The sequence below is a fragment of the Macaca nemestrina genome, chromosome 5 (genome assembly GCF_043159975.1).
Source record: "Macaca nemestrina isolate mMacNem1 chromosome 5, mMacNem.hap1, whole genome shotgun sequence".
In the NCBI taxonomy this organism is placed as follows: Eukaryota; Metazoa; Chordata; class Mammalia; order Primates; family Cercopithecidae; genus Macaca; species Macaca nemestrina.
In genome coordinates this window covers 181,149,186-181,174,975 of record NC_092129.1, presented here as the reverse complement: position 1 = coordinate 181,174,975, position 25,790 = coordinate 181,149,186, and the positions used below count along the sequence as shown (strand labels likewise).

Genomic DNA, 25,790 nt, shown 5'->3' with positions numbered 1-25,790 from the left:
TTGTTATGTGTAGTCATCACAGAAAAATGGGGAAAAGTTAATTAGAATATTTTGATATGTATACTCACCCTGCCTTAGAAGGTAATTTGTGAAATTCCTTGGGATTTCACATTAATTTCAATAGAAAAAAATTCACTGTCCTGAGTCCCTGAATTAATATTTATTTATGGAAAACATTTACAAATTGCATTCAAATGGACATAATTATTACTTAAAATTAGTTGATATAACAGGCCAGCATGTCTTTCTTACTCTGTAACATGGCTTTGTAATAATATGGTTATGCAATATGTCTATATAAGCTGCCTAAATTCAGTGTTTTTGGATTTCCTTCATTCAACTACTCACAAAGCCTTCCTAAGATACACAGTGCTCATAAAGTTGAATCTTTCATGTGGAAAAAAGAGGGGTGGATAGCAAAAACAAAAGAAATCACTGAAAACCATGCAAAAGATGCATAAGATTAACATCAGACTAAACTAGCAAACCGCAAGACTATAAGGAGAACTGACTTGGGTCGGGAGTTAAGCTCCCAAAATCCAGTGGACCCAACTAGAGGCCTTCCCAAGCTCCACCACACTCAGGAGCACCTGCAGGTCCTAGTTGGTCTTGACAAATTTGAGGAGACGTGGCAGAGACTGAAGGAGAGATACCAGATAGGACTCCTCATAAAGTAGAAACCTTTTACCCAAAAGGGCATTTTTCAGGGCATGTTGTAGTTCCTGCTTGTTTCTTTACTGTCTGTGAGCATTTTTAATATTATTAAACATTCTTACAGCATCGCTTTTGCAAACTGCTAGATATATTTCAGAGTGTTGATGGACATAACTGATTCTCTTCTCTGTACATACTAAGTATTTTACCTACTTTTGCTGTTCTATGTAATGCTACCAGGAACAGCTTTGCACATAATCTTTATCAGCATCTCTGATTTGATCCCTCAGAGTAAAGAAATACTGAGTCAAGGAATTATTCCTTTCAAAAAAAAATTTTAATTTTACATTTAATTCATGTCTACTGGGGAAAATTTGGAAAACATAGTAAAAGTGTAAAGAAGAAAGCAAAAATCACCCTACCATCAAGATACAATCCTTGTTAACATTTTGGTGTCTTTATGTCTTTTTTTTCTGTACTTACATCTTTATTTACATATATATATATATCACACAAATGTGAATATAATTTTTACAGATTTATTCGTCAAAAACAATTTTGAATGGCTATACAATATTCTGTTAGGAATGTGCTGTAATTCATTTAACAGTATTTTTTATTTTTGGACAATTACATAGTTCTCTTTTTAAAATAGTTATTCATTTGATGATGGGCCGGCATACATTGGGTTCTGCTAGGCTCTGGAAACAGTGCACAAGACAAGTTTCCTGCCTTCTGTGAACTTCATGAGAAATAATTCTCAATTACAGTACTGTCTTACCTGTGAAAATGTCTAATGGGAAGACTTAGGATGGCTTCCTTGACAAAATGACAGTTCTCTGACACCTAACCAGGCAAGAAGTTGGAAGAATGTGGCCTAAGAGGGTGGGACAGATGACCTTTATGGAATGGGGAAGACTTTGCAGTTCTGCATGCTCCAGTGATCTGTAGTGAATGAAAAAGGAGGCCTAAAATCAATGTTATCTTTTAAGCCCGCTGTCTCCACCCCCTCCTACCTCATTCTCACTAGGATTGCTCAGTAGGGCCCTGCTGACAGTGATCCCAGCTGAGAATGCTGGCATTCTCAAAGCCCAAGGAAATACCATCCGTGTGGATAAACACGTGGGTGGCTGGGCCAGCCATAGCCAGAGACATAAAGCAGGTAACAAACGTGTTTTCACAAATATATACATATGTACATATATATGCATATACAAATAAATACACATATATGTGTATATATATACAAATATAGCTATATATCTATGTATACAAATATATATGCATATACACATACACAAATATATGTATATATACACATACACAAATATATATACACATATATGCACAAATACATATTTTATATCATGTATCGTATTATATATGTTTATACATATACAAATATATGTATATTTATATGTATACGTATATAAATGTATACATATTTTTTTCTCATAATCCTTACCACTTCTGTGAGGCGGTCATTGTTTCATTTTGCAGATGAGGAAATTGAGTCACAAGTGACCCAGGGTCACAGGTTGGTGAGTCACAGAGCTAGAGTTCACGTTCATAGTGGAGGGCCGGTGCTCTTGGAGCTATGGCCCCTGGTCTCTTACCTCAAGCGCCTGCCTAACCCCACCCCTCAGTCTTCAGGCCTTCATCTAGGCAGCCCCTCACCTCCACCCACTGCCCATGTCCTACCGATGTACTTGTTTCCTGAGGGCACTTCCTCTTGTCTGGTAATGTCTTATGTCCTAGGAAAGAAGGTGCATAGATGCTGCTGTGTGAGCTTCCTCTGCTAGACAGAGCTGGCCCACAGCCTTTAGATGAGGCGTCGAATGCTGGTTACCTGAGTCACCTGGAGCCGCCCACTGCACAACACCATGGGCAGCCAAGGGGTTTCCAGAATCCCCTCTCCCCAAGGTATTTATTTTTTTCATTTTTAACTCCCCGCCCTCCAACATTTTATCATGAAAAACACCAAAGTCCGAAGGTTACGTCCACCACGAGTATCATCTTAACACCGCTTGCTTCATCATGTAATTCTCCATCTCCCTTCCCGTCATCTGTCCATCATTCTATCTGACTTTTTGATATAATTCCAAGTACACATCTCTAAATACTTCAGCATGCATACCACTAGCTAGAGTTCAACATGTTCACAGGTTTGTATTTTGATGTAAAATTTACCTTCAGTTGTTAGGAGTACATCTGCTGAGTATGGGCAGATGCGTATGCCTGCAACCCTAGCCCCCACTGATATCTTAGAACATTATCATCGCCCCAGAAAGTTCCCTCATGCCCCTGCCCGCCCAGCCTCACCATGCTCACAGGTGGCCAGTGTTCTTTTTCTGGCACAGATTGGTTTTGACTTCTGAACCATCATATAAATAGAATTACATAGTATGTATTCTTTCGTATACTTTCACTCATCACGTTTTTGCATTTCGTTCATGCTGTTTTCATTCATGTGTATCAGCAGTCATTTTTATTGCTGAGTAGTATCCCATTGTGTTCATATACCACACTGTGTTCACTCATTCTCTTATTGATGGACAGCTGTTTCCAGTCTGGAGCTATTATGAATAAAGTTGCTATGCACATTTTACAAGTGTTTTCCGACATACGTTTTCATTTCTCTTGGGATTGGAATTGCTGGGTCATAGTGCAGGTGTTCGTGGTTTTATAAACAAAATCTATGCCTATGAAATTTCTATGAGTATTTTATGCCCCAGAAAGGTTATTTTTCATGGTCTGTATTTGGATGTACATATTTATTATTTTATTTTAGTTTTTTTGAGACAGAGTCTCATTTTGTTGCCCAGGCTGGAGTGCGGTGGCATACGATCTCAGCTCACTGCGACCTCTGTCTCCCAAGTTTAAGCAATTCTCCTGCCTCAGCCCCCCGAGTAGCTGGGATTAGAGGCGCGTGCCACCACACCTGGCTAATTTTTGTATTTTTAGTAGAGACGGGGTTTCACCATCTTGGCCAGGCTGGTCTTGAACTCCTGACCTCGTGATCTGCCTTCCTCAGCCTCCCAAAGTGCTGGGATTATAGGCGTGAGCCACCGCGCCCAGCTGGGATTTGGGTATTTCTGGAATACAAAACATTCATAGCCCTCCTCCTACTCTCAAATCAAAACACAGACATGCACATTCACATGCACACACCAGTGTGTCCGTGTCCTGTTGGTTTGCATAGGGTTTCTGTTTTGCCATGAAGCTCTTTGCCAGCCCTTTTCCCAAAGTGTTTGTACCATTTTATACTCCCACCATTGATGTTTGAGAGGTCTGGTTGCTTCTCATGTTTGCCAGTATTTGGTGCTATGAGTCTTTAGTTTTGGATATCCTGGTAGTTGTGTAGTGGTGTCTCATTGTGGTTCTCCATGGGTTTTTATTCTTCATTTCAGTTTGGGGAAAATGAATGAATGGAAGAAAAGAAGGGAGGAAGGATGAAGCAAATAGCTGTGCTTTGAGATCTGACGCTATATACTTCACAGCCCTGATGGATATTCTCCAAATTCTACTCCTTTTTCACATTTTCTTCTTAGAGTTTGCATTGTTCTTTTTATATTCTTCAGATTCCTTTTGTTCATAATTTCTTAAACCTATTCATTTTCTACTGCCTTTCAGTTGTTAATTTACTGAAGTTCTTTGGTGCTTACTACTGCTGTTTGCTGTAGCTGCAGGGTCTGTCTCACGGCGAATTTTTTCTTTTGTGTTTTATAATTTTGGAAAGGGAGCTTATGTTAAATTTGTATTTGTGGGAATTCTGTCTAGCCTGGCTTGAGGGTATTGTTTGCTTTAGCCAATAACCTCAGGATGGCATCAGCCTGTGACCACTTCCTGTTCATAGTTTAGGGGATCCTCTCATTTCAAAGTCTGTATCTATTTGAAGACAGGCCCAAGGTTATAAATTTGCACAGACTTTTTTTTAAATACCTTGTGCCCAGTCCAAGACAAATATGTTTGTTTGCCACAGGCTGCTTTTTTTCTAGTTCATCCTTTCATCAAGGGGTAGCACATTGAGCAGTGCAGTGTTAAGCAGGGAGTCTTCATTCTACCTGCTTTTCTTGCATTCCTTGACCTCAGCTGGGCTTTAAACCTCGAATTCTGGATGGCGAGATTGGCACTGCCCTGTGTGAGCTACTGCCTGTCTCTGGTGCCGTTTCTGTCCCTACAGTTCTTTTCCTTTCCACGGAGTTCTGGTATGCATTTCAATGAATGTTTGTATTATGTTGTGCAACATACTTATGTCCTTTATAGCCGGAGAGTTCTTAAAATTTTCTAATGCTCCATATTGCCAGAAATAAAAAGGCTGAGGGAATAAATATTATAGTCTTCTGTGATTCTTAAAAATATGAAAAATAGCTCATCAGATGACTGTAAGTCTATCCTCAAAAATCCAAGGCACACCAAGCATGTGGAATGTTACAAAAGTTTTTAAAAATGATCTTTTCTGCCAAGGGCAATGGCTCATACCTGTAATCTCTGCACTTTGGGAGGCTGAGGTGGGAGGATCCCTTGATCCTAGGAGTTCGAGACCAGCCTGGGCAACATAGTGAGACCACTCTGCCCGCCCCCAACTCTTTACAAATAATTGAAAAATCAGCCGGGCATGGTGGGGTGCACCTGTGGCCCCAGCTACTCAAGGAGGCTGAGGGGGGAGGATTGCCTGAGCCCAGGAGGTCGAGGCTGCAGTGAGCTGTGATTGTGCCACTGCACTCCAGCCTGAGTGACAAAGTGAGACCCTGTCTCCAAAGGAGAAAATAATAATAATAATTATATATATATTCTTGTTGCCCTGAGGTGTTGTCTCTGTTTTCTTCACAGGGTACCGCTCTGACGGGGGAGAAAAGTGGCAGCATTTTGGGTGTTCTTGAGCTTCAGAATGCAACCAGACATGTCCTTGAATGTCATTAAGATGAAATCCAGTGACTTCCTGGAGAGGGCAGAACTGGACAGCGGAGGCTTCGGAAAGGTGTCTCTATGTTTCCACAGAACCCAGGGCTTCGTGATCATGAAAACAGTGTACAAGGGGCCCAACTGCATTGAGTGAGTGGGGAGCAGGGGTGGGCGGGCAAGCTCGGAGCGGGATGGGGACGCTGGCTGCCGTAGAGCCGCTGGTGGGTAGAGTGAGAGGGAGCCTGCCAAGATGTCAGGGTGACGACGGCTCTTATGTTATTGTCGCTGACGCGGACTCCGAGGCTGGGTCGTGAAGGGCTCACAGCTAGTAAGTAACAGAAGAGACATGAACAAGAAGGAAATAGAGAAAGACAAAGAGAGAAGTGTGGTGAGGGGGACAATGAAAAGGAAACAGGAGGATGGGTGAAGACAGATCTATTCACTTGCTTCACCTTTTCAGTGAGGACCAGCCCTAAGTATGAAAATAAAAAGGCAGTTCATTCCTGAGAGGTTCTGAGAACCTTCCCTTGAAAGCAACCAGTAGAGTGGTTTTACCCCTATCCCTCCTTTGTCAGAGTGGTTTTGAGAGAGGCTGTTTTTGTTTGTTTGTTTGTTTTTTGTTTTTTCAGTCACACGGTCCAGCACGGTCTTTTTTCAGGTTACCTTGCTGCTGTTCATGTACTTTTCATTCATTGATTCGTTCATTCATTCCTTCATTGATTTACATTTTTTGAGCATGCACTGCCAGTTACTGGGCAGGAGAACTGTGGAGAAGTGAGAAATTGCTCTGCCTTCTAATGCTTCTGGCCTGTGCCTGGAAGAGATAGGTACAGACTCAAGCACGACCCCAGCACGTGGGAGTGATGCGTTGGAGGTGTACACCAGGCTCTTGAGGTGCTGGCTCTGCCAACCTCAGCATAGCACCTTTCCTGCCCACAGGCACAACGAGGCCCTCCTGGAGGAGGCGAAGATGATGAACAGACTGAGACACAGCCGGGTGGTAAAGCTCCTGGGCGTCATCATAGAGGAAGGGAACTACTCCCTGGTGATGGAGTACATGGAGAAGGGCAACCTGATGCACGTGCTAAAAGCCGAGGTAGAGAGTGCCCCCCCACACGGGGATCCCCAGCGCTTGGGCCCTGGCTGTCTGTTATGGCTGCCCTTGGGGTGTGTGTTTGCAGCTCATTAGTATAAAATTTGCAAATTGCTTGGTAGTTTGAATTTTCTTTTCCTTTTCTTATAGAGACAAGGTCTTGCTATGTTGCCCAGGCTGAACTCAAACACCTGGTCTCAAGCGATCCTCCCACCTCAGCCTCTCAAGTAGCTGGGATTACAGGCTCAATTTCCTGAAGTCAGTTTCTCCTTAAAACATCTCTGCCTTGATCCGGCCCAGTGAGTGGGCCACTCCTGTAATCTCAGCACTTTTGGCAGGAGGATCACTTGCACCTTGGTGTTCAAGACCAGCCTGGATAACACAGTGAAATCCCATCTCTACAAAAAATACAAGGTGCATGTGAACAGAGCAAGACCCTGTCTCAAAATCTTCCTTGCCTTTTGCTGCCCTGAGAGTGGTCTCTTCATCCTCTCGATCCTGCGGACAGTCCTCCGTAGTCTGTGTCTTAGGAATGTGATTGGCTGTTTACCATACCTGTCTGCTGTTCTACAATCTACAGTTCAGAGATAGGCCCTGTCTTCACGTTGCAGACATCATCTGATGTGGAGTATATGCATGATGGGATGACAATTAAATATGGATTGATTAATGAAAGGATGTACACTGTAAATGACCGTAAGAGCAGACAGAGTATTAGCGGTTGCACTTTGAAACCATTCAACAAAGTTTTATTTTAAAATAAATATAGAACATTAGCGGCAACAACACTGGATAGGATTTAAAACAAAAATAAAAATTGTTTACCAAAATCAAATTATTTGACAACATTTTTAAAAGCTAATGTGCCTGTTAAGATGAAGGCCTTGCGCTAGTAGCTTATAAATCAATAGCTAATGCGACGCAGGCAGTAAAAGGAGGCAGGTGACTAAATGAGTGATATGGTGTGATGGTGGTTTTTTTTTTCTTTTTTAAGAGAACGAGATCTCACTGTGTTGCTCAGGCTGGAGTGCAGTGGCACAGTCACAGTGCACTGCAGGCTTGAACTCCTGGCCTTAAATGATCCCCTCACCTCAGCCTCCTGAGTAGCTGGGACTATGGGCATGAGCCACTGCACCCAGCTATGTGGTGGTTTTTTTTTTTTTTCTTGAGAGGAGTCTCGTTCTGTCACCCAGGCTGGAGTGCAATGGTGCGATCTTGGCTCACTGCAACCTCCACCTCCCTGGTTCAAGCAATCTTCCTGCCTCAGCCTCTTGAGTAGCTGGGATTGCAGGCGCCTACCACCATGCCTGGCTAATTTTTTTATTTTTAGTAGAGACAAGGTTTCACCACATTGGTCAGGCTGGTCTTGAACTCCTGACCTTGTGATCCAACCGCCTTGGCCTCCCCAAGTGCTGGGATTACAGGCATGAGCCACCACTCCCAGCTGAGGGTGTTTTGATAGACATACTCGTCGTCCGCTGTGGGAGTACAGACGAGACGCACCCACTCAGCTTGGGATAGACAAGAAGGGCTTCTAATGTGAATGACAGGTGGATGTTTTGAAGCAGAGAATTAGGGAACAAGTGTTCTAGGCAGAGAGAATACCATGTAGAGACTGCCAAATTTGGGGAACTGTAAATTCCTGGGTTTGGCTAGAGCATAGATTGCACAAGGTATGGGGAGGGGTGGCGGGATATGGCTGCCTTTGTGGCAAATACTCCCACTTTTCCACTTTCTTCTCCTACCCCACAATTGCCAAGCCAACAGGCACCTCACAAAAATACCTTTGGGAAGGAGAAGCGGTGATCACTTACACTCATGGTATTATAGTTTGATCAGATTGCTCTCCACCCCAGAACGAGAGAAAATCAGCTGTTTGAAGTAAACATTTTGATTGGGAAATAAGTCTTTGGTCTCCCATCCAAGTACTAACCAGGCGCAACCCTGCTTAGCTTCTGAGATGAGAGAGAAGTCATTTGGGACATGAGGCATTCTGCAGGATCAGGGAAAGTTCAGGTGTGCCTGTTTGGACTCAGTCAGGACATCAGGAGGACCTGAGAGAGAAGCAGAAAGAGAAGAGAGAGGGGGACCAACTTACTTTGCTTGCTCCGAAGTTTTCCCTAAGTCCAAAGGTATACCAAAGAGGAAGGGCAAACATCTCTTCTGCTACTTTCTGTTTGGTGGTGAGCAAGCTATTAACAGTGTCGCTCAGCTGCGCTATGTCATAAATATGGTTTGAGGGATAGACTTGGAATCTCACTTTTGTCATTAAAATTTTTTTCCTGTTAACCAACAACCAAAATACATATAAATTTTTAGGAAACATCTTGTTTGTATACTGATTTTTTGTTGTGAAGCAAAACTATTTTAACCACCATAATAGAAACTGGAATTGTTTGTTAATATTGATGTTCATATAATAAGAATACAATTATAGGAACCAGTGACCTGAGACTCTACAAAAGCCTGAAGTATCTGCTACCAGGTCATCAAATAGATATTAATTCACTGAAGCTTTGTCGTTTTAACATCATGTTTATCTCAGATTTTTCTATGATTGTAATCAGTGTGAACATGTTCCCTTGTATTCTTTTTTCTCTTAATGTTATTTTACATGTGACATTTCCATGGCATTGTTCATGTCCTTAATGTAAACTTAATATGACATCGTATGAGTATCCCATAGAAAATGCTTGCTTGTATATTTATTCATCCATTCATTCAGCAAGCATTCCAGGTATAATCCTAGGTTCTAAAGATACAGTCCTAAATAATATATATTTTTGTTCTCAAGGAGCTTAATTTTATAGTATTTTATGCATTACCAAATTATTGTGGGATTTTTGTTTTTACACTAACAAAATACAACATGAATACCTTTTGCCCTCCAAGAATGAAATCTTTCTTGTTTTCCAGTGACAGCAGTGCTGTGGTGCGTCTGCTGGAAGGAAACCTGTAACCCTCTCCTCAGGCTCAGATCCCACCACCCTTTCATGAAACAGTTGCTTTGGCCTATTTGCTTACCTTTCCATTTCATAGACTTAATGTCACTTGTTTTAGATGAGTACCCCGCTTTCTGTAAAAGGAAGGATAATTGTGGAAATCATTGAAGGGATGTGCTACTTACATGGAAAAGGCGTGATACACAAGGACCTGAAGCCTGAAAATATCCTTGTTGATGATGACTTCCACATTAAGGTAAACCATCATCTGTAGGCTTCCAGAAAGTTGGGTGATTTTAGTTTTAATTCTCCAATGTAAACCCATTCTTGTAAACTGGAGAAGCTAAAGGAAGACCTAGCTCAGCTTATAACTGCTGCTGATGGTGCTGAAGGGCTGTACCAGCGATTGAAAGGAAAGACGCAGGCTTGATGGGATCAGGAGATAACTGTCAGGATAACTCGTATCTTTTGGGGAGGAGTGGAATTGAGTGGGGGAGATGAGAAGTCCTCTTTCCTAGATTGTGTTTTTCTCCTCTGTTAGAAACATTCAAAAGTTGCCCTTTACATCCTGGAATGGGCCATTGGTGCCATAATGTGTCACCAAGACTCCCCTCCTCTGGAAATGCAGGGGAATGTGAGGGTGTGTGCAGAAAATCTTTAGAGTTCAGATATGGCCTAAGAGTGAGATCAGCGGCCGGGTGCGGTGGCTCACGCCTGTAATCCCAGCACTTTGGGAGGCTGAGGTGAGCAGATCACCTGAGGTTGGGAGTTCAAGACCAGCCTGACCAATATGGAGAAACCCCATCTCTACTAAAAATACAAAATCAGCCAGGCGTGGTAGCGCATGCCTGTAATTCCAGCTGCTTGGGAGGCTGAGGCAGGAGAATCACCTGAAGCCGGGAGGCGGAGGTTGTGGTGAGCCGAGATTGTGCCATTGCATTCTAGCCTGGGCCACAAGAGCAAAACTCTGCCTCTAAGAAAAAAAAAAAAAGAGAGATCAGCAGTGCATCAAAAACTTCTACTTTGAAATTTTGTTTTATATTTTTATTTGATTATTTGCTTCTGTGTTTTAAAAAATCAGCTTCCTTTGAACACGTTCTTTCCATTGTCATAAAGGGAACAAGGGAAAGGGATTTTTCTTTTGTTCATTCAAGGGCAGGATTTAGCTAGCGGGGAGTGTCATATCTAATTGGCTTTCGCAGCAGGAATCCAAGCACAAGCATCCAAAAGGGGAAGCAGCCCTGGGGGAGGCACTCAGGAGCTGCTGACACAGGGGCCTCTCTCCACCAGCAGGTTCTACGTCTAGTGCTTTGTCCTAGTCTTGGACAGGCCTTTAAAAAAAGGCCTGGGAATAAAAATTCCTCATTCATAACCTATCTTCAAATTCGTGACTTCCCTCTTATGTCGTGGGTTAGAATCTGTGGATTTTAGGTAATCATGTGCCACAGTTCATCCCCACATGCTCGCTTGGATTCCTGCAGGCAGAAGTGGAACTGGCACCTGTGTTCTCTTCTTCACTGCACTGCTCTGTCATTTTGCCCTGCCAACTCTGTTCTTGTTCTGCGTCTGACCTTGGTATTTTTCTCTCTGCTTTTTGTCTGTTTTTCTCCTCCTTCCCACCCCTTCTTCTCTTAGGTTCAGGCTACAGCTCAAAACAAGCAACACTGCAGTCCTTATCCTCAGCGTGTCTTTGGGATCCTTGGACACTCGCATCCATGGGCCTCTGGACGCCATTTGGGGAAATAGAAGGTGTAGTACTTAGCCACTGTCTGCTACATAAATGTGCAGAGAAGAAAATAACCATTTTCCCCCCAAGCCCCAGAAATAGTTGAAAAACATATGCAGAGTCAATGGGGAATTAGAACAAATATATTTGGTTGTTACTATTCTTGTCAGAAACCTCTTCTGCTTTTCCCCTCCCCCTTATTGCATAAGGAATGCGATACCAGAATTTCATGTAACGTTTCCTGCGGGGAGATTTTACAAATGGCTGAGGAGACACACAGTTTCTATGAGTCTGTTGAGAAGTCGCCATTTTGAACCTGCCCAGTGAAACCGTTTCAGGAAAATGTACCATACCTTATGTATACTGGACAAGCCCTAGATTTAAAGTCAGATCTGATTTGCTTATGGCCTTCACCAAATAATCCCCGTGGCTCGATGTCTTTCGCAGATCGCAGACCTTGGCCTTGCTTCCTTTAAGATGTGGAGCAAACTGAGTAAAGAAGAGCACAATGAGCTGAAGGAAGTGGACAGCACCTCTAAGAAGAACGGCGGCACCCTCTACTACATGGCGCCCGAGCACCTGAACGACGTCAACGCAAAGCCCACGGAGAAGTCAGATGTGTACAGCTTTGCCGTCGTACTTTGGGCGATATTTGCAAATAAGGAGCCATATGAAAGTAAGGCATTAGAGGAGTGGGGTTTGATATGAACCAACACTGCCATATGAAGTAATCAGTTAAGGTTTATAATTGTTTGTGAAATCAGTTAAGGTTTATAATTGTTTATTCTTTTAATGTCAGTCTTGCCTGCTAAACTGTGAGTTCCGTGAGGGCAAGGACCATATCTGATTTATCCTCTGCTGTCTCCTCAGCATCTACACTCACTGTGCCTGGAACTAATAGGTGCCCAGTAAATTTTTGTTGAATGAATGAGTAATCCCATTTAGGAATCAGTGATCATAGGATGAATAGGACTCTTGATAACATGTCATTAGCTTGAGAGATGCTGTAAAATTCCAGGGTTCTTCCTAGACAGGAAAGTTGATAGTTTCTACTCGTGAGGACTTAGCCTTTCACACTACAAGGCATACACTTCATACTTTCACCCATTCACTTACTCCTTCATTCAAGAATTCTTTCTTTTCAGTCCCTACTGTGGGCACTTTAGTCGGCACCGGGAATATAAAGATGAGTAAGTCGTGGCTTGTGTAGGAGAACAGAGACACTCTTCAGTTTGTTAAGTGCATAAACTAATGGATGTTTTCCTACATACTCATCTTGGGTGATCATCAGCTCCCGTGGTTTGATGATCATCTCTTTGCAAATGCTTCTTTTTTTTTTTTTTTTTTTTTTTTGAGACGGAGTCTCGCTGTGTCACCCAGGCTGGAGTACAGTGGCGCGATCTCGGCTCACTGCAAGCTCCGCCTCCCGGGTTTCCGCCATTCTCCCGCCTCAGCCTCCGAGTAGCTGGGACTACAGGTGCCCGCCACCACGCCCGGCTAGTTTTTTGTATTTTTAGTAGAGACGGGGTTTCACCATGTTAGCCAGGATGGTCTCGATCTCCTGACTTCGTGATCCACCCGCCTCGGCCTCCCAAAGTACTGGGATTACAGGCTTGAGCCACCGCGCCCGGCCGCAAATGCTTCTTAAATCTGTGTCTCTGGCTCCGGCCTGGATATCCACTTGTCTTATGGTCAGATCCATTGCAGGCACCAAAGGAACCTCCAAAGCAGCATCCCCCAAACACACCCATCTTGTCGATACTGTCCTGCAGCTCGCCCTGCTTCACTCCTCTTCATATGCTCAGGAAGTGGCATGGCCATCCTTTTACCAAGTTGCCCAATAAGAAACCTTAGAGTCATCCCAGACTTGCCCTTGCCTCTCTCTCCCACATTCTATCAGATCTCAAAACCTATGAATTCAAGATATATATATGACTCAAGATATATCTGCAACCCATCTGCCTCTCTCTGTCCCCACTGGCCTCTGCTTAGTTCAAACCCTCACTGTTTCTGCGGCAGGCTCCTTCCACTGTCCACCATTCATGTGGCAGCCAAAATGGTCGTCCTAAAAGGCACATGTGACCCTTTCCCTCACATACTGGAAATCCTTCCCAGATGCTCCATGGTGTTCAGGATGAAGTTCGAATTCCTTAGTGTGGAATAAAAGGCCTTCATATTCTGGCCTTTGCTTCTCTACTGGCCTCATCCCTGACCCTCCCTTCTTTGTCAGTTAGACTGAGTGAGGAATTTCTGGGATGTGTCATGATCTCTGTGACTTCTAGTCTGTTGATATCCTGCTTCTCTTGCCTGGAGTTCTCCTCCTTAAGTCCCCCTTTCCCATTCTTTACCTGCTAATTTTTCTGGACTCAACAAAGCCTTCCTGGATCTTTTTAGTCAGGGTTGTGCTACTGGAGCCCCTTGTACATTCTTTTTTTTTTTTTTTTTTCCTTCTAAGACGGAATCTCACTCTGTCACCAGGCTGGAGTGCAGTGGCACAGTCTCAGCTCACTGCAACCTCCACCTCCCAGGTTCAAGCAATTCTCTTGCCACAGCCTCCCGAGTAGCTGGGACTACAGGTGTGCACCACCACGCCCAGCTAATTTTTGTATTTTTAGTAGAGATGGGGTTTCACCATGTTGGCCAGGATGGTCTTGATCTCTTGACCTCGTGATCTGCCTGTCTCAACCTCCCAAAGTGCTGGGATTACAGGCATGAGCCACCGTGCCCAGCCCCATCCTTTTTGAATAGCAATGATCACTCTTGTGTTTTAAGTCACTCTCATTAACTTGAGCTCCTAAAGGCAAGGACTGCCCCATATTTGCCTTTGCACATGGAGCGTGCCACTGGCCTTGCCCACATAATCTCTGTTCCATCAGCAGGTAGCTTTGTTGAGAATTTTGTTTTATCTGCAGACATTAAGCTATTGTTTGGTCATCTCTGTAGTGGAATATGTCAGACAAAGAGCTGACATATTCCACTCTATAGAATGAGGCAGCCGTACCACAGGCATACCAGAGGCTGAAAAAAATGAGCAGTATTGTTCAAGTTCTGTCACCTTCCTGCCTGAGAGAGGAGCAAGACCTGAAAGTCTCAACCTCAGCTCCTCTTTGCTTTACAGATGCTATCTGTGAGCAGCAGCTGATAATGTGCATAAAATCGGGGAACAGGCCAGATGTGGACGACATCATTGAGTACTGCCCAAGAGAAATTATCAGCCTCATGAAGCTGTGCTGGGAAGCGAATCCAGAAGCTCGGCCGACATTTCCTGGTAAGAGCATCTTTTCTGACTGTGTAGGATGCATCCTGTGTGGTGATTTTCCCAGTAAGATGTTGTTAGGAACTTGGTTTGAATCCTCAGAAAACTGAGTTCAACTTTACTTGTGGTTTTAAACTGATTTTCTAGATTTCAAACATGTTGTTCAGTGCAAAGAAGCCATCTCTCAAAAGCATGAAGGCACATAAGGCCTTCTTGTTTCCTTTTTTTGTAACTAACTTTTTAACTTGGGTTTAAATATACATAACTTTCAAATTAACATTGTAACTGTTTTCAAGTGCACTGTTCAGGGGCAGTAAGTACAGTCCCACAGTACGTTCACTCTCCATCATCTCTCTCCCTGCCCCTGGCACCCCCCATCCTACTTTCTGTCTCTACGAATTTAACTGCACTGGGTACTGTATATAAGTGGAACCATACAATGTTTGTCCTTTTGTGTCTGGCTGATTCCACCTGGCATGATGTCCTCGAGGTTCATCTGTGTTGTAGCAGATGTCAGAATTTCTTTCCTTTTCAAGGCTGAATAATATTCCATTGTATGAATAGACTGCATTTCGTTTCTCCATTCATCCGTGTATGGGCTTTCACCAGCCTTCTTTGCTTCTTCACCTCTTTTTTTCCATCCCCTCCCTTGTTTAGCTGGCATCTTTAGAAAGTATTTTGCCATTTAGACTGGCCCTGTCATACAGGGATGGGGAAAGGTGCCTGGATGTTTGCTGAGCAGTATTCTATGGTGTGGAGGTACCACAGTTTAACTATTCACTCCTTAAAAGACTTGTTTCCAGTTCTTAACTGTTGGGACTAAAGCAGCTGTAAATATTCATGTACATGTTTTTGTGTGAATATAAGTCTTCATTTCTCTGGAATACCAAGGAGTGCAGTAGCTAGGTTGTATGGTAGTTTCATGTACAGTTTATTTAAAAAATCCCCAAACATTTTCCCAGAGGGGCTGTGCCATTTTATATTCGGTGTCTGCGTGATGCAGGTTCTTGCATCCTCACCAGCATTGGGTACCCAGGCTACTCACACTTCTGCTCAGCCAACTACAAATTTATTTGAGTATTCCCACAAGCCCCACTTCAGGTCTGGGAATTCATTGGAAAGACTCACAGAACTCAAGAAAACATTTTACTTATGTCTCCCCTTTTACTGTACTGGGTATAATTCAGAAACAGCCAAATGGAAGAGGTGTACAAGGTGAGGTATGGGAGGAGGGTGTACAGAGCTTCCACAGCCTTTCAGGACACACCACATTCTGGTGCTTCTATGTGTTCAGCAACCTGAAGCTCTCCACACCTTCCCATTTAAGGTGATTTATGGAAGTTCCATTACATACGCATGATTGATTAAATCATGGTCATTGGTGCTTGAGCTTAATCTCCAGTCCCTCTCTCCTCACTGGAAGTCAAAGGTGGAGCTCAAAGTCCCAACCTTCTAATTATAGCTTGGTCTTTCTGGTTGCTAGCCCCCATTCTGAAGCTGCTTAGTTTTCTGACCCCACCCAAAAGACACTCTTAGAAGACTCCAAGGATTTTAGGTGCTACCTGCCATGAACAAAACCAGACCTTTCTGATTCTCCAAGGTGTCTTATTTTATTGTTTCCTTTCTGTTTAGGGAACTTTCCTTAATCATTCTTTTAGGATATGTCTGAACTCTGTCATTCCAAATTTTTTTTCCTTATAGGTAAGGTGTTATTTTTCTCTTGCTGCTTTCAAGACTTTGCCTTTATTTTTCAGAGATTTAGTTATTTGTCTTGGTGTGGATTCCTTTGGGTTTATTCTGTTTAGGTTTTGCTCAGCTTCTTGAATCTGTAGGTTTATGCCTCTTACCATATCTGGGAAGCTTTTGGCCATTATTTCTGTAAGTACTTTTTAGCCCCCACTCTCTTTCTCTTTTCCTTCTGGAACTGTGACAACAAAAACTGTATCTTTGGTTATAGTCCCACAGGTCCCTGAGGCTTTCTATTTTTTTTTTTTTTTCCAGTTAATTTCCTCTCTCTTGTTCAGACTGGATAATTTTATCATTCTGTCTTCCAGTTCACTGATTTTTCTGTTTCTCCTTGATTCCACAGTTGAACCATCTACTGAGCCTTTTTTTTTTTTTTTTTTTTTTTTTTGAGATAGAGTCTCCCTCTGTCCCCCAGGTTGGAGAATGCAGTGGCGCAAGCTCCGCCTCCCGGGTTCACGCCATTCTCCTGCCTCAGCCTCCCGAGTAGCTGGGACTACAGGCGCCCGCCACCCTGCCTGGCTAATTTGTTGTATTTTTAGTAGAGACGGGTTTCACCATGTTAGCCAGGATGGTCTCGATCTCCTGACCTCATGATCCGCCTGCCTTGGCCTCCCAAAGTGCTGGAATTACAGGCGTGAACCACTGCGCCCGGCCTACTGAGCTTTTTATTATATTTTGGTCATTGAAGTTTTCAGCTCTAAAATTTATATTCTCCCCTTTTTCGCTGAGACTTTCTATTTTTCATTTGTTTCAAGCAGGTTCATAACTATTAATTGAATTGTTTTTATCATGGCTGTTTTAAAATCCTTGACAGGTAATTCTAACATTGCTGTCATCTCAGTATTGGCATCTGTTGATTGTCTTATTTCATTCAGTTTGGGACCTTTCTGGTTCTTCATATAAGGAGTAATTTTTCTGTTGAAACTTGTACATTTTCTTACTGTGTTGTGAGATTCTGTATCCTCTTTAAGCCTTCTGTTTTGGCTGAGCTTTTCTGAGACTGCTCTGACAAGGGAAGAGTGGTGGCCACCTTACTAGTGCTGGGTGGAGGTAGAAGTTCAGCCTCTCCACTCAGCCCTTATTGACGCCCATGGTCAGAGGCTCCTCTTCCCTGCTGGTGAGGGGTGGGAATTCTGGCAGAGTCCACATAGTCCCCACTGACACAGAGGTGAAGGCACCTCATTACGACTGGACAATGTTAAAAGTCCTGATTCTCCACTAGACCTCCTCTGACACTTCCCCAGTGGGGAAGGGGGGTCTTGTTACTGCCATGTGGGGCAAATCCAGGCTATTCTTGTGTTCTCCTGACACCATAGGAGTGGAGGGGCTCATTATCAGCTGGCAGGTAGGACAGCCCTGGCTTCCTGTTGGGCCTTCTCTGACATTACCCCGGTGGGGATGTTGAGTTTGTTGAGTTTGTTGAGTTACATTGTTACTGTCTCACCGGTTGGATGTGGAGGCTCTGCACTTGGCCTTAGCTGCTGTGGGTCGGGGTGCAGCCACAGGGTTTGTCTGTGGGGGTTGGCTGGAATAGAGTGGTTGTTGACTAAAAGTTTTCTCCTATCCAAGTACTAACCAGACCTGACCCTGCCTAACTTCCAAGGGCAGACAAGCTTGGGCACATTCAGGATGGCATGGCTGTAGACTGACTAAAGTTAGTTTTCTGTCTGCCCCTTGCTTAGTTCTTTGGCTAGAAAGAGCAGGCTTTGGTTGGAGATTTTTTTTATCTGTGGCCGTTGATGGTTTGAGGTTGCCACCTTTTCAGCCAAGTCTGAGATATGAGGAAAAGAGAAAATCCAGTGAACTCGCTATCGTGTGTTTCATCTGATCCCGAGGTTTCCCGCTGGTCTGCCTTCTTCTCTTCTCCTTTCAGAGACTCTGTACGTTTGTTTTATAAATAATATAGAGGATGTTTTTGTTGTGCTTAGAAGGAAGAATAAGAAGAAAGTATGTCCACTCCATCTTCCTGGAACTGGAAGTTTCTTTTTTCTTTGAAGGCTAACAGCTGTAACCCATTACTCTAAATCCTTGCTCTGAGTATCCCGACCTCTCATAAATCTGATGCCAGAGGGACAGAAACAGGGAGTTCACCCATCCCTGTCCAGCTGGAGATGGACTCACATCGGGGAGCGGTTTGTGTTGCAGCCGGAGAAACTGCAGCACAAATAAAAAGCACAAAGAGCACAGGCTATTTCAGCAGAAACCCCTGGTTTCCTGTGTTAGCTCATCCCTTGTTCTGTTCATCTTATTAGTCTCTATCAGAGTCAGTGATTTGGAGCTTAAGTTTTTATTTTACTGCTTTGCCCACAGACTGAGGTAAGTAATTCAAAGATAATAGATGGCTAATATTTTTTATTTTATGTGAGAAAATAATTAAGAAATTTAAAGTACATTTTATTCTTACAGGCATTGAAGAAAAATTTAGGCCTTTTTATTTAAGTCAATTAGAAGAAAGTGTAGAAGAGGATGTGAAGAGTTTAAAGGTAGGCAATATAGCAGATGCTTGAAATATTAACATATCAAAATATATACTGTCAATCGTGAAAACCAAAACAATGTGATTTGTTATTGAGATTTGAGGTAAGCTAGCTTGGTAAACATATAAAACAAAATGAGCAATTGTCTGCAAATATCATCCTGTTGGCATACTGGACCCATTTCTCCTTCAAAACTCATGAAATGAGAGAACAAATATATAGCAGTATGAAAACAAAAGCACAGTGTCACTGGCAAAGAATGGAAAGCACCATAAGTGGATCAGTCATTTTGAGGAATTCTTGAAAGATAGAAAGACCACAGATTTATTCTGCGGAGACATATAACAGAAAAGGAATACTAACCCAAGACATAATGCTGAGGAAGAAGTACCGGAGGGGCAGTCTTGGGTCAGTGTACAGAAGTAACAGCACAGTCACCTGGAACACTGACAGGGGAGTCACTCGAGAACCTCATTTATGCTAGTTAGGAAAGCTGGCTTCTCTCCCTACTTCTCCTGTACTTAGCAACAGATGGCAGTAGCATCTGCCCAAGACTGAAGCAAGGAGGTGGTGTCTGGGGTGAGAAGGGCATGACAAGGCCCCATTAGGAACCAATCAACTAAGAGAATGGAGACCACCCTGCCCCGCCCCCGCCGACTCTGGAATCAAGCTACTGCCATACGTCTTCCAGCAACTTACCCCCATAGTCATGAACAGGAGGCTACGGCAAATGAAACAGGCAAACAGATTTTAAAATATAATTTAAAAAAAAGATTGGAATCAGCTAAGATAAACTCTAAGGCAAAAAAGCATTCCCTCAAACAATCAGGAATATTTCATAATGATAAAAGGCCCAATGCATCTAGAAAGTATAACCACTTTAAATGTGAATCCACCGTCAATAACATGACCTCAAAGTCAACGCAGCAAAAAGTGACAGAACTCAAAGAAAAACAGACAAATCCACAATTACAACTGAAGAAGAATTTTTTTTTTTTTTTTTTGAGATGGAGTCTCGCTCTGTCCCCCAGGCTGGAGTGCAGTGGCACTATCTTGTCTCACTGCAAGCTCCACCTCCTGGGTTCACACCATTCTCCTGCCTCAGCCTCCCGAGTAGCTGCTGGGACTACAGGTGCCTGCCACCACGCCCAGCTAATTTTTTTTTTTTTTTTTTTTTTAAATAGAGACGGGGTTTCACCATGTTAGCCAAGATGGTCTCCATCTCCTGACTTCATGATCTGCCCGCCCTGTCCTCCCAGAGTGTTGGGATTAGAGGCGTGAGGCACTGTGCCCAGTCAAGTTTTTTGTTTTTTGAGACAGAGTCTTGCTTTGTTGCCCAAACTGGAGTTCAGAGGCACAATCTCAGCTCACTGCCACCTCTGCTTCCTGCGCTCAAGCGATTCTCCTACCTCAGCCTCCCAAGTAGCTGGGATTAAAAGCATGTGCCACCATGCCCGGCTAATTTTTTTATTTTTAGTAGACATGGGGTTTCACCATGTTGGCCAGGCTGGTCTTGAACTCCTAGCCTCAAATGATCCACTTGCCTCGGCCTCCCAAAGGGCTGGGATATAGGCCACCACGCCAGGCCTATATCTCAAACTTAGTTTTGTGTGTGTGGAAAGTGGGTGTGAGGAGTGGAACTTGACAAACCCACTCTGAAATCCATATGAAAAGGTAAAGAAGAGAGTAAGAACAGCCAAAATGCCCTTGAGGAAGGACAAGACTAGTAGTGAAGGGCTTGTCTTATCAGATTCTTATCAAGAATTATAAAGCTATATTAAAAAGACAGTGGTATTGGTGTGGGGTGGACAGATACTGTTGGAATGGAGTTGAAAACCCATAGATTTACACATACCTAGAAACTTGATTTTGACAGAGATGGCACTGCAGAGCAGTGGGGAAATGACAGTCTTTTCAATAAATGGTGCTGAGACAACTGGGTATCCACACGGTACAAAAATGAAATTGGGCTTCTACCTTACACCATACCAAAAAATCAGCTCCAGGTTGATTACTGACAGAAAATGTGAAAGATAAAATTATAAAGCTATTGGAAAATATAGGAGAGTTTCTTCATATCAGGACAGGGAATCCTCAACAGTACACAAAAGCATTAGCTGTAATGGTAAGAATTGATAAATTTTAAAATTTATAAAATTTTAAATGAATTTTAAAAATGAATTTGTAAATGAATTCATTGTAAAATTCTATAAATTTATAGATACATTTAATACATTTATAAATTTATAAAATGTTTAAATTAATTTATAAATTCATTTAAAAACTTTTATTCATCAAAATAAACTATTAAGAGAATGGAGGCTGGGCATGGTGGCTCATGTCCGTAATCCCAGCACTTTGGGAGGCTGAGGTGGGAGGATCGCTTGAGGCCAGGAGTTCGAGACTAGCCTGGGCAACATAGTGAGACGACCTCCTTACAAATAATAATTAAGAAATTAGGGCCGGGCACGGTGGCTCATGCCTGTAATCCCAGAACTTTGGGAGGCCGAGGCGGGCGGATCACAAGGTCAGGAAATTGAGACTATTCTGGCTAACACGGTGAAACCCATCTCTACTAAAAATACAAAACATTAGCCGGGCATGGTGGCGGGCGCCTGTAGTCCCAGCTACTCGGAGGCTAAGGCAGGAGAATGGCGTAAACCCGGGAGGCGGAGCTTGCAGTGAGCCGAGATCGTGCCCCTGCACTCCAGCCTGGGCAACAGAGCTAGACTCCGTCTCAAAAAAAAAAAAAAAAAGAAATTAGCTGGGCATGGTGGTGTGCACCTGTGGTCCCAGCTACTCAGGAGGCCGAGATGAGAAGCCTGCTTGGGCCTGGGAGGCTGCGCCATTGTGCTCCAGCCTGGGTTACAGAACGAGACCCCATATCCAATAAATAAATAAATAATAAACAAGCAAACTAGTCACAGAATGGGAGAAGTGCGACACACACATAACTGACCAAGTACTTGAATACATAAAATCTAGAGAAATTTTATAAATCAGAAAGGAAAAGCTACGCAACCCAGTTAAAACAGGGATGAAATAGTTGAATGGGCACTTCACCAAAGAGAATAAATATACCAAAAAAGCGCACATCTTTACTGGTAATTGGAGAAATGCAAATTAAAACCACAATAAGATAATATTATGTGTCTAAACATTGGCAAACATGGCAAGGCTTTTCTAAACGACAAGAAATAAATCCAAATAAACAGTGAAATGTGTTGATGGATGGAAAGACTTGACATACTAAAGCTGTCTATTCTCCCCAACGTCATTTACAAAGGAGTGCAATCCTAATTAAAAGCACAACCAATTCTTTATGGAATTCAACAAGCTGACTCTTAAGTTTATGTGAAAGGAAAAATGTACAAAGCTAGCCAAGAAAATTCTGAAGAAGGAGATCAGAACAGTGTAGACTAGAGCAAGGATAATCAAATAGATTAATAGAAAAGGTGAGTCTTTGCAGGTTGGGTTTTCCAGAAGCAGCCACTGAGTTGGGGACTGGGGTGCAAGGAAGGAGTGGGAAGCAGGAATGAGCAGAGGAAGAAGTCAGAGGGCAACGAAGCCTGAACAGAGAGCTCTGGCAGCAGGGAGCGCTGAGCAAATGCCCCTCTGGCTTATTCCACGTCAGGCTGAAATGGCCAAGGCTTTATCTCCTTGCCTTTCTCAGTCACTGGCTCAGAAGGGGAGTACCTGGGGCAAAGAAGTTCACAGCTACAGGCTGTTTGTTCACTCAGCTCCTTGCAACAGGGCAGCAACTCCCTCCTTGCTGGGGAATCTGACAGGCCCATCACTGTGTCTACCACAAAGTCCAGAATCAATCCATGTATGTTTCTTAAGCTGCACACAAAATTTGCAAAGTATTAAGATTATTGTATATGACCTCATGAAAATGGAAAGGGAGTTGAAAAGGAGAAATTGTGTTTAGCAAAGGATTAATACCTAGAATATTTAATAGAATGCCTACAAATAAAAAACAAAAATAGGCTGGGCACGGTGGCTTACACCTGTAATCCCAGCACTTTGGGAAGCCGAGGCGGGCGGATCACAAGGTCAGGAGATCGAGACCATCCTGGCCAACATGGTGAAACCCCGTCTCTACTAAAAATACAAAAATTAGCCAGGCATGATGGCGGGAGCCTGTAGTCCCAGCTACTTGGGAGGCTGATGCAGAAGAATAGTGTGAACCCAGGAGGCGGAGCTTGCAGTGAGCTGAGATTGCGCCACTGCCCTCCAGTCTGGGCAACAGAGCGAGACTCCGTCTCAAACAAACAAACAAAAAAATAATTCAAAAGAAAAATAATAGACAAAGAACACAGACAATTCAAAAAATAAACTGAACAACACAGTTCAGAAAAGATATTTGGCCTTGCCAACAGAGAAAGGCAAAATGAACCTGTTACGATTTTTCATCCATTAGATTGAAATTTTCAAAAGATTGATGATACAATGTGTTGGTGAAAATGCAGAATAACAAGCAGTCTTCTGCACTATTGGTAAGAGTGTAAATTGGAGAAGTTTATTAGAAGGTGTGGCATCCAACAAACGCCACAAGCCCATAAGTTTTGTTGCAATTCTACTCTCAGTATTATCTGTACCACTCACATGTACACTCAAAGATGTAGCTTCCGTTCTTTGCACCTTAGTTTATAAGAGTGAAAAATTACAAACAACTCAAATGCCCATAAGTAAATGCCCTAAATTATGATTCATCTAAACTACACAATACTAATAGCCATTTAAGAGAAAGAGGTGGCAACTAACATGTAATGATATAGAAAGATCTTCAAGATTAGCTGTTAGTGAAAAAATAAGTCACATAACAATACTTACCGTGTGGTCCTTTTAATGTTAAAATATATATAGGCCGGGTGCAGTGGCTCATACCTGTAATTCCAGCACTATGGGAGGCCGAGGTGGGCGGATCACTTGAGGTCAGGAGTTGGAGACCAGCTGGCCAACATGGCAAAACCCTGTCTCTACTAATAATACAAAAAACTGGCCAGGTGTGGTGGTGCATACCCGTAATCCCAGCTACTCAGGAGGCTGAGGCATGAGAATTGCTTGAACCCAGGAGGTGGAGGTTGCAGAGAGCCAAGATCGTGCCACTACACTCCACCCTGGGCGACAGAGTGAAACTGTGTCTCAAAAAAATATATATATATAAATATACACACACACACACACACACACACACATATATATATATACACACATATATATACACACACACATATATATAGTATATTTCTGGAATGTGTGTGCAAATTCCTAGAGAGAGAATAAGAGTGATATGCACCACACTCTGGATAAGGCTTGCCTCAGGGGAATGGAAGAAGGCGCTCAAGGAATGTTTGGGTGTTATTCTGTGTGATTCTGCATTGTTTGAATCTTTGGGGTTTCTTTTGGTGTTTTTTTTTTTGGTTTTTTTTTTTGAGACAGTCTCACTCTGTCACTCAGGCTGGAGTGCAATGGCACAATCTGGGCTCACTACAACCTCCACCTCCCGGTTCAGGTGATTCTTGTGCCTCAGCCTCCCGAGTAGCTGGGATTACAGGCGCGTGCCACTACACCCAGCTAATTTTTTTGTATTTTTAGTAGAGATGGGGGTTTCACCATGTTAGCCAGGCTGGTCTCCAACTCCTAACCTCAGGTGATCTGCCCGCCTTGGCCTCCCAAAGTGCTGGGATTACAGGCATGAGCCACCATGCCTGGCCATGTTTAACTTTTAAGAACTATTAAATTGTTTTACACAGTAGCTACACCATTTTAAATTCCCCACCAGCAATGCACAAGGATTCCAATTTCTCCACCATCTTCCCAACAGTTTTATTTATCATTTTCATATTACAGTCACTCTCAGGAGTATGAAAGTGTACCTCATGGTGGTTTTCACTTGCATTTCCCTGTGACTAATGATGTTCAGCATCTTTTCATGGCTTGTTGGCCATTTGTATATTTTCTGTGGAGAAACTGCTATTCAAGTTCTTTGCCCATTTTTGAATTGGGTTGTTGGTTTTTTGTTGTTGAGTTGTAGGATTTTTTTTTTTTTAATGTTCTGGATTTCATCCATTATCAGATATATATGGTTTGCTATTTTTCCCCATTATTTTATTTATTTATTTATTTATTTTATTATTATTATTATTTTTTTGAGACAGACTCTCACTGTGTCGCCACCCAGGCTGGAGTGCAGTGGCGGAATGGTGGCTCACTGCAACCTCTGCCTCCCGGGTTCGAGATACTCCTGCCTCAGCCACCTGAGTAGCTGGGACTACAGGCACACACCACCACACCTGGCTAGTTTTTGTAGTTTTAGTAGAGACAAGGTTTCACCATGTTGGCCTGGCTGGTCTCGAACTCCTGACCTCATGTGATCCACTCGCCTTGGCCTCCCAAAGTATTGTTTCCTTATTCTGTGGGTTATCTTTTTACTCTCTTCATAGTATCCTTTGATGCACAGAGCTTTTAATTCTGATGTATTTTTACTTTTTACTTTCGTTTGTGCTTTTGCGTCATAACCAAGAAATCGCTGCCAAGTCCAGTGTCATGAAACTTTTTCCCTGTGTTTTCTTCTAAGAATTTTTGTGGCACTAGCCCTTAAATCAAGTCTTTGATCCATTTTGAGTTAATTTTTATATGGTATGAAATAAGGGTCCAACTTCATTATTTCATATGTGTATATTCAGTTTTCCCCATCGAATGGTCTTGGCAACCTTGTCAAAAATCAATTGGCTGTTTATGGGAGGGTTTATTCCTGGGCTCTCCATTCTGCCCCACTGGCATATGTGCCTGTCTTTATGCCAGTACTACACCGTTTTGAATACTGTAGGTTTGTAGTAAGTTTTGAAATCAGGAACTGTGAGTCCTCCAACCTTGTTCTTTTTAAAGGTCATTTTGGCTATTTGGGAAAAACAATAATGAAAAAAAAATTACTACTTGTAAGATCTATGTGAAATTTCTACCTTCTGAAAATATGAATTCTCAT

At 42.8% G+C, this 25,790-nt stretch overlaps 1 protein-coding gene across 9 annotated transcripts in view; it reads left to right on the top strand.

The window, feature by feature from the left end:
- Window positions 1–25,790, top strand: part of LOC105487318 (receptor interacting serine/threonine kinase 1) — a 45,022-nt gene that overhangs the window by 7,247 nt on the left and 11,985 nt on the right. For 5 of the 9 annotated variants that reach the window (XM_011750769.3, XM_071097709.1, XM_011750768.3 and 2 more), the window contains 6 exons: window positions 5,488–5,709; window positions 6,499–6,655; window positions 9,713–9,850; window positions 11,768–11,996; window positions 14,439–14,588; window positions 18,729–18,805. In XM_011750769.3, coding sequence (XP_011749071.1) covers window positions 5,546–5,709; window positions 6,499–6,655; window positions 9,713–9,850; window positions 11,768–11,996; window positions 14,439–14,588; window positions 18,729–18,805 — 915 coding nt within the window. In that variant the 5' untranslated portion in view covers window positions 5,488–5,545. Of the gene's footprint in view, window positions 1–14; window positions 1,817–2,114; window positions 2,578–2,599; window positions 4,863–5,487; window positions 5,710–6,498; window positions 6,656–9,712; window positions 9,851–11,229; window positions 11,344–11,767; window positions 11,997–14,438; window positions 14,589–18,728; window positions 18,806–25,790 lie in introns of those variants that run through there. The other 4 variants (XM_071097708.1, XM_071097711.1, XM_071097710.1 and 1 more) reach the window with 4 other exon arrangements.